Source organism: Acanthisitta chloris, unplaced genomic scaffold (genome assembly GCF_000695815.1).
Source record: "Acanthisitta chloris isolate BGI_N310 unplaced genomic scaffold, ASM69581v1 scaffold12892, whole genome shotgun sequence".
Taxonomy (NCBI): Eukaryota; Metazoa; Chordata; class Aves; order Passeriformes; family Acanthisittidae; genus Acanthisitta; species Acanthisitta chloris.
The window spans coordinates 6,362-15,590 of NW_008661177.1; the positions used below are offsets into that span (position 1 = coordinate 6,362).

Consider the following 9,229-nt stretch of genomic DNA (forward strand, 5'->3'; position numbering starts at 1 on the left):
GGGCTGTTTACTAAGAAGTGCCTGTGGGTCATGGTCCAAAGAATAGTCTGCCTCCAGTGCAGGTCAATAATGAGCCAGATGATTAGACTTCTCATGGAAATTTGCCCTCTCTAGGCATGGCTCGATTACACTTCTTTGTTACATATCCTGTAGGAGCCTCAGAAGTACTCCATGAGTCAGTTCGTGTGTTTTTCTGACATTCTTTCTCTTTTCTTCACTCCCACCCCCTTTAAAGTGTGGTCTGGGTGCCTTTTCAAATTGCACTTCCAGTTAAGTTGCCTAACTTAGGAGAAGGAGTTCTGTGTTTGCGTTGGCATTGATGGATTAGCTTTGTTAATTTTTGTAGAAAGTACATGCAGAAAGCTTTCAGGGAAGGTGGCTCTGAAATTCTTTGAGCCTCCAGCATCTGAAAAGTCACGTGGAGCTGCAGTGTATGTGATGGCCTCTGTGCATTGCTCTCTCTCTCCAGATGCCTCAGGACAGCCTCACAAGTGAAACCCTGCGATCATCTCTGCTTTACCAGCAACCTCAGAGCCTGATTCAGCCATCCTTGCAGGCAGAAATGGACTGTGACATAAGCAATCCATTGCAGGTTGGTGTTCCTAGCTAAACTGTGCGTTGCTTCTATTTTTCATTGTTCTGTCAATCCAAAGCAATGGTGGTTGTAACTGTTGTTCTCTCCTGCCAATCTTTTGTTCCACATTAGGGTATCATTGTAGCCTCTCAAACAATACTCCCACTGAAAACATGCCACAAGATTGTGTAGAGTTTAAAAGGTAGCACAGAAATAAGCAAAACACCCTTAAGTCTGTGATCTGACATGTTTTTCAGCCTGTGTTCTTTCCTGTGGACACCAACTTCAACGGGCTGTTCCGGAACCGCTCCATCTCCCCCAACAGCCTCCTGGAGACCACCATCAGTGAAGAAGTAAGGCAAGAGAAGGAGCTGGAAGATGAAATTAAGGCGTATGACCACCCCATCCGCATCCCTAGCAACACCAGCAGGAGGCACACGCTGGCCGAAGTGACCACCCATTTCTATCAGCACGCCCCTCCATGTAAGTAAGTCTGGGAGAGATGAAGGGTGTCGATGGTTAGAGGAAAAGAACAGAGAAGGAGTTCCAAAGAGGCCAAATGCCTAGGGAGTATGTGCTGATTTTACCTTGACTGGGGTAGGAAAGCCCAGAAAAGAGGACTGTACTCTGACCTCCCCAGTTCTGTCTTCCTGCAGATAAGCATGTCCCTTCAAGGAAGAGAAGTTGTGGTGTTGTATTTCATCTAGATCACTTCAGCAGGGAGCACTCTTGCACACAGGACATAAACCTTGTCCACTGTTGTACCACGGGAGGAGGGAATGCTTGAATTTAACAAAAACCTCATCACTAAGTGTATTTGGTACATACTCAGACCCTGTGAACCAACCAACCAAGCAAAACTGTTGAAAAAACAGTAATCCCTGTGTCAGAGCTGTTGTGCCACAGAAACCCTGTATGCCTGATCCAGCATAGCCTGGTGATACTGGAGTTGCTGGCAGAGCCCTGCCAGCTGGACAGGAGCCCAAACTTAGGTTATTTGTTGATGACCCCTTGCTGGAGTCAAGCCCTGCAACAACATGAGTTGCTGGACATCTCTCCAGCTCACAGCTGCTTATTAGTGCCAGTGTAGGTGGGCAGAAGGCTCTGATGTCATGTTTGTTCCTTCCCATACTCATCTTGGGAATGCTCTTTCTCTCCTTCCTTCCCTCTGTAGGTATAGTCATTTCCTCTTCTGCCAGCCCCACAGAGGGAACTAGTTCAGACAGCTGCCTTACTTCATCTTCAAATGACAGCTCAGTGGCCCTGAGCAGCTGTTTGGCAGGTCAAGTAATGACGGGGAGCCCGGCCACAGCGAGGATGACGTCGCCCTTCCTCGCTTCCCAGTCTGACGCTCCGGTCTTACAGGCCCAGGGCTGCATGGGAGGTGCTTCTCTCCTGCCTGTCAGCTTCCAAGAAGGAAGACGAGCATCTGATACCTCATTAACTCAAGGTAAGGTCTTCCTTGCTTTATTGCTGGGGAATTGCACCCTTCCCAACTGCCAGTAGGAAAGGGTAGTGCTTGGGGATACTTCCTTGCCCGTGGTAGTGTCACACTGAGGGAACACCTGGGTTTTGTATTCATGGTCCCCGAGGGAGGGTTGGATGCCCTGAGGAAGGTGCCTAGATGAAAGATTCAGCCTGCCCATGAAGATATTTCTGCTGCTGTGAGTGGGATGGCAGGCTCCACCTTCCTCCTAAAATACGAAGTGCATGACGTCATGATTTCTATCAGGTTTTTCCTTGGCTGTGCATGTCCATCTACACCAGGGTGCAGCTGTCCCAACCCCTGCTCCATCACCTAAATTCTGCTCTGACCAGCAGGCAGAAGGGTGAACATGAACTGAAGAGTCATGGTCTCTTCTAGCCCAGTCCTCAGGCACATGAAGGCAGCTGCCCAGAAAGACTGATCTGTAACGTAGGCTCCTAGGCAAATGCTGAGGAGGATTAAAGTGCATTTCTTTTCCTCGTGTCCCACAGGCTTGAAGGCTTTTAGGCAGCAGCTGCGGAAGAACGCTCGAGCCAAGGGGTTTCTCGGCTTGAATAAAATCAAAGGCTTTGCTCGGCAGGTGTGTCAGTCCTCCTCATCTCGGGCAGCAAGGAGTGGCATGAGCCCTTTCCAACACACGCAGCCGAACATGTACAGCAGCGGCGGGAGCAGCAGAGAGGGGAGAAGCCTCCTGGAGGAGGTGCTGCAGCAGCAGAGGTGAGGGAGGAGTTTTTTGCTGTTTTCATTGGGTTTATTTTGGTTAGGGGGTAAGCAAGGAGGAGTAAACACAGCGAAAGAGGTTGGGGATTCCTATCCTCTGTCTTCGCTATTTGGCAGATAAACTGCTTGGCTTCCTTTGTGGCTTCCTGCCCTGGCATATGCAACACAGGACATGCAATTCTACTTTAAAATCTCGACATCCAAATATTTGGAGGTTGCTGAATTGCGAAGCAGTTGGGTAGCGTGAGGGAAAACATTACTTCGCCCCATTGCAAGCTGTGTTTTTCTTTGTTAGTTTTGGGAATGATTTCTTCCCTCCTCTGCCTCCTCCTGTAATTTTCCCATGGCAAGGAAGTGAGACCTTGTAATTTGGAAAAGTTACAGCCCACAAAGGAGGCACAGTTCCAGTGGCCTCAAATGTCATGTGTGATGGCACCTCTTCATTCCCATAGAAGCAAGATGGAAAATAGAGCTTCCGGTTTATCTGCACACGTTGTCTCTAGAACATCTATTATTAGCTGCCCAAATGGCGACTAGATAAACTTTCTGGTGATAGCTACCCTTTCCCAGCATGGGGAAAAGCCAAGTGAAAACATGTTGGCCTGGCATGGGCATCTTGCTTTGATTGTAGTGGCTGGGTAAGGAGAGGTTTGATAGAGAGAAGGAGTCAAAGGGGAAAGTTATGGTCAGGGTTAGGGGCAAGAAAGGATGAAGAAAAGCATTAAACCATCCTAGAGGTGCAGATTAACCTTTTCCACTCTTGGATTTTGTTCAGAATGCTCCAGTTCCAGCATCACCAACTACTCCAGACAGCTTGTCCCCAGACTTCCCAGACCTCTGCAGCAAACGGCGTCCCCTCCTCTGATAGCCCAGGGACCTGCACAGCATCCAACTCCATTCTGCTGTCAGAGCTGCAAAGAGAGAACTCGTTTGAGCTGGCCTTTGCTGGCAGCAGCCAACTGCTCCAACCTCATTTCTTCGGTGTCAGTGTCTCACCGGTGTCCTCAGCAGCTCACCTCTTAGACACTCACCTGTACATCAGCAGCAATGTTTCTCCAGTTGGCACCACCTTCTCCCAGCAACAGAGTTTCTCTGCACAGTCTCCAAGCTACGACGCCGTCACTCTGCAGCATGGGGATTGTGAGATGGAGGACCTGACTTCCAGCCAGCTAGGGAAGTTTGTCCTGGTCAAATGAGAGCCCCAGCTGCTCCAGCTCAGGCTGCTCTTGTTGGGAAGAACTTTCACCACTGTTCCATGGCTGGCTGGCGTCGTGGGGATGAGTGACTCTCAGAAGCAATAATTTTGAAGTATGTGAAGAGGCTGTCTGGCTCAGAAAGCTAGCAACTTTATAGAACTGAAACAAGCAATATGTATGTCTTTTTGCTTCTACTATTCTTGCACTGAACAAACATGACTAGAAACTGAATTTTTTAAAAAGGAAAAATAATGATGGGGGAGATGGGTGGGGCATTTGTGGGGACAGGGAGGGATGTGGTTGGGGAAGAACTCTTCGGTACTGTACTCAAGTCAGACCAATACAGCTCTGCTGTTATGCAAGATTAACAGCTGTCAGTAGTGGTGACACAGCAGGGAGAGGCTTTTCAAAGAAGGGACCAGAGCCTCCCTTTTTCACAATATTCATTTATGGGTTTGTGAAGATGATTACCTCTTTTAAAGAAAATAAACAGAAAACCAGTGGCATGCAGCATTATGCATTCATAGGAGACAAAAATGGAAGCATTGCCATTTGTTGGGGTTTTTTTTTCCCCTCCTGTTAACACTCACTTTATTTAAAGGAACCAACATCCCCATTCCACACCTCCCAGATACACATACTTTAAATGAAAACTGTGAACTTCTTGCTTGATACATCAGCTGGAAAAGCTTAACATGCCCTTCTAATTAGTACAGGAGCAGTAACTATTGAAAATGTACCCTTTGATATCAGGATCCAAATTGCATAATGTCTGGTCTCTTGCAGGGATGTTTGTTTGGGAGTGGTGTGTGTGTGTGTACATATACACATGTGCACACATGCAGAGATATTGTTGGTCTGGATAATCTTTAGGAATCTTTTTATAAACTCTAAGTTTATTCATGTTCTTGCAGAGGCACTGAGGAGAGAAGCAGCAGTACCAGTGGGGTGATGGGAAGGGTTTTCTTTTTAAAAAGCCCACCTGGAGGTTGCCTACAAAGTTACCTGAGGGGTATTTCTTAGTGCTGCACATTGTTATTTCCGCTGCTAATTATGTTTTTATGCATTTCATTATCAGGGTCCAAACAGAACTGACTCTTGGGGAAAAGTGCAATATTGAGGTTATAATTATATACTGACAGACAAAAGGAGTAGGCTAGAACAGAATTCTACAGATTTTTCTGAACAAAACTGTATTAAAAGTGAGTAAAACAGCACAATCTTTGGGTGTTTGTTTTTGGTTGGTTTGTTTTTGGCATATTAGCAAAATGAGGTTTTGGATTAGATAGGTGTTTTTTTCGTATGGTTTTTAATGCTGTATATGTATATAAATAGGGAGCAGAAAAACTATATAACACTAGTTATTTTTTATATTTTGTAATATGCTTGGGTTGTGTTCCTGGTATAAACCCCACTCCCCTCCCAAGGCAGAGCATGACTTCTGTTGATGTCAATAGAGGTTATGCTTAGGTATAAAGGGGTGAAGAGACTGTGCTCCCAGAGAAATGAGTCAGGGAGTGCATGCAAACTTTGGAAGCAGGTGAGCAGACAGAGAGGCAGCTTGGCTGGGAGCTGCCATGCAAATGTCAGGAAAGAGCTGCATTCTGTTGAAATGCTTAAAGGACCCATCTCCCTAGTGTGACACAGGGTGCCTTCAAGTTACCTTGGCTTCATGCAACCTGCAGTATTACGCATTTGCAAATAATATAGAGACCTGTTTGTTTTGTTTTGTTTTGTTTTTTAAAAAAGAAAAAAAAGCCAAAGATTGACCAGGTTAATTGGTGGGTGTAGGAAGGGTTGAAGATGTCATGTGGCTCTGTCTGTGGCTCTCCATAAACGACCTCTTTTATCTGTGTGTTGTATCTGTGTGTCTATATTTTGGTGCATCTCCAGCTTGCCACTGCTGCGCCATGGTCTGGAAGCTTCAAATTGAGAGGAGATTGCTCGAGTTGAACTCCTGTTAATGAGTGGTGCCTTGCAGCAGAGAAAACACCAAAGTCTCATGCTCATTTGTAGTGTGGGTTTAAAAAAAAAGCAAACAAACAACCCCCCCAAAAAAAACCCAACCCAAAAAAGAGATTGCATGGAGATGACTGGAGAGGAGGGCAAGAAGAAACCAGCTCATCACAAAGCAGCAACTTTGCCTTCAGTTTTGTAAGGGGTAGCACATGTACTTAAACCGTAGAGTTTCCTCTTCAATATTTGTTTTCTTTAATGCCATGGATCTAAAGGCCACAGATTCTTTTGTTTCCTGTCCTGAGCAATGACAAGCACTTTACTTTCATGGTTTTTTTTTTTGTTGGTTTCTTTTTCTTTTCCAATTGCTGTAGAACCTCTTTGGAATCATTGCTGGAGCAGAAAGAGGTCATTTTAAAAGTCTGGGTTTTTGGGTTTTTTTTGTAGATATCTTGACAGTGCTGTTCTGCAGACTGCAATGCAATAGGGTATTTAAAGACACTACGTGATTGGTTTAATTGAGATGTATATTTTTTATCATGACTGAACAATCATTTTATTTCTTATGTTAAAATGAGAGGTGTACACCAAAATGATTAGTTGATGTGTTTTATTTAATATTTAAATAAAAAAATGTTTTAAAATTCTCATCCTGCTTGTGACTCTGTGGAGTGTCTTCACCCCATGCACATACCACTCGCATATTTAAGACTCCTTTTAAAGCCTAAGTCCGTAGGCCCTTCCTGACACTTTCCATTACATCCTAAATGAGGAGGAATGGTGGGGCCACAAATCTGATAATGGGATATTGAGCCTTTCGCTGGTAGGCAATCTGTCTCAATCTAACCCAAGTCTGTGGTAATCGGGTTATAAAATCTGACAGTAACAGAGCTCTGCAGAGTGAAAATGGTCAAGCTTGGTTTAGTCCTTACCAGATGGGCACTCCCTCCGTGTCACCTTCAGCTGAGAGAGGCCCCAGCCAGATTAAGCTAGTGATGGAGAGCAAAGGGAAAAGAGAGGGAGGGAGAGATTCCAGCGTGGGGGGTGGATTTTGTCTTGTAAAATACAACTTGAGAATAAAAAAAACCACTGGATAGGCTTTGTCTTAAGCTCATGCAGTCAGCATGACAGCAAGGAGGGGGTTCACCTGCAAAGGGTCCCCTAAATATTTGCAAGCTCTAGTTTGACCTGGCAAACACTCAGAAAAAAAACAAACCAAAAACAATGGCATTTTCTTCCCAACAAACAATGGTCAGTTCTTTGAGAAAAAAAAAAAAAAAGACAAAAAGAAGAAAATTTGATCCTTATTGTGAAGTTTTTATTTTCAAATCCACCTATCACATTTTGAAGGAAAGGGAGAGTGATAGAAAGGTAAATCCAAAAAAGTTAAACAAAAGCTTGGGGGAAGCAGAGATAATATTTACTTATTTTGCTTTCTAAAGGAGTTGTTTGCTGAGCTGGAATTTGTAGAGCTCTCTGCATTTGCCATGACTCTTGAACTGGTAGGAAAGTGTCATGCACATGTTTTTCCAGGGCTATGTTTTCAACATGAACATCCAATGTCTGGAACTTTGCAACACATAAAAAATAATGGAGGTATCTTGAATTGTCTTTAATTAGGTTTTACTGTGACCTGATTTAAGAATAATCCCAACTGCTGTTTTTAACTGAGTTCTCAGAGCATTATTTTAAACTCCAGTAATTCTGGGAAATTTGAGAAAGTTGCTTCTTAATGGGTATAAATCAGTGCAGCTCCACCAACTTTCATTGAAATCACTGACCCTTGGGTATAGAGGGATCCTGACAGCATCATGATTTCTGTGAAATGGTAGGAAAAACAAGAACAAAGAAACCCTGGGATTCTGGATTCAGTTTCCATGTGTACACTGTTTCACTTTTAGTGCTTTAGTCACTGTCTTCCTGCCTTTCCTCTGAAATCTGTCTCTGCTCCTGTTTACAGCATTTGTTTTTGTCTTTAACATCTCTCAAGATGCTGTTTTTCTTGGCTTCCTTTCTCACATTACAACTTGGTACCTAGTTCCTTTCCTTTCTTCCCCAGCCCAGGATTGGTGTTTTTTCCCCCCTTTCAGATGGAACAGATGCTGGCAAGTTTAGCACAGCCCCAGAAGTGAATGATCAAACCTTGTGTTTTTTTTTTTTAAAAAAAAGGAAATGCTTGGGGCTGGCAGAAGATGCCAGACTGGTAGCAGCGAAAAACACAGGCTGTTTTTGCACTAAGCAAGCCAAGCACAGACACCAAGCTGAGCACTCTGGTGCCAATCTGGTCCAGCCATGATAGTGAGGGATTCTCACCTGCCCCTGTGCTCCTGCCCTCTGGCTGGTGATGCATAACTCATCCCCAGACCCACGACCTTCTCCTCTGCTGTGTCCAGCACAGCAGTCACACCTCAGCAAGGAAAGGACCTCCTCATGGTGAAAGCCATGGTTGTGTAATCTTGGCCTGTGTCAGCTGGAAAGGAGAAGCAGCAGAAGGGAGAGCAGTTGAGCATATGAAATGATGGTGCAGGAGATGGAAAGTGATCAGTACTTCCTTTTTACTCATCCTGCGAAGTGAGAATAAGGCACGAGTCATGCAATGAAGGAGAATTAATTTAAGACTGATAAAAGGAAATATGTGCCTCGGGAGGACATTGCTTCAAATGTGCTTGCTGGCTTATTTCATGACTGCTAACTACTTTTAGTGGTGACAGTTAAATCAATGATAAAGGTAATCCACTGTCATGGTTTACGGATTTAGCAGAGCAGCTGTGGGAGATCAGGAAGGAGCTGGTCTTTGGTTCAGACTGCCACTGGCACGATAGATAGATAGATAGATAGATAGATAGATAGATAGATAGATAGATAGATAGATAGATAGATAGATAGATAGATAGATAGATAGATAGATAGATAGATAGATAGATAGATAGATAGATAGATAGATAGATAGATAGATAGATAGATAGATAGATAGATAGATAGATAGATTTTTTAGGACAGAAATGCCTTTCTCCCAAGGCATCAGACATTAGTGCCTGCCAAAGGCAAAACTTCATGTGAGGTGAACAAACTTGATCACCACCTGCAATAAATTCCAGTTTCTTAACAATCTTATGTGATATTCCTAAGACATTAGTCTTAGGAAGTGACAGTGGCTCAGATCAAAGGTGCAGCTAATCATGCAGCTCATTTCAGCAGCAGACTCTGAGGTAAAGGGCGTAAGGACGGGGCAAGCACAGCACAATTAGTCTGTGGTCTTACCAGCTCAGTAGAGAGCAGACTGTGGTTAAGGGAATT

At 44.3% G+C, this 9,229-nt stretch overlaps 1 protein-coding gene across 1 annotated transcript in view; it reads left to right on the plus strand.

The window, feature by feature from the left end:
* The window catches only part of LOC103797899 (serine/threonine-protein kinase SIK2), a 12,932-nt gene extending 6,355 nt beyond the window's left edge, over positions 1 to 6,577 (plus strand). Inside the window, exons 9-13 of the mRNA XM_009070132.1 lie at positions 470 to 592; positions 832 to 1,057; positions 1,749 to 2,024; positions 2,552 to 2,777; positions 3,556 to 6,577. Coding sequence (XP_009068380.1) covers positions 470 to 592; positions 832 to 1,057; positions 1,749 to 2,024; positions 2,552 to 2,777; positions 3,556 to 3,976 — 1,272 coding nt within the window. The 3' untranslated portion in view covers positions 3,977 to 6,577. The remainder of the gene's footprint in view (positions 1 to 469; positions 593 to 831; positions 1,058 to 1,748; positions 2,025 to 2,551; positions 2,778 to 3,555) is intronic.
* Positions 6,578 to 9,229: the final 2,652 nt, after the last annotated feature.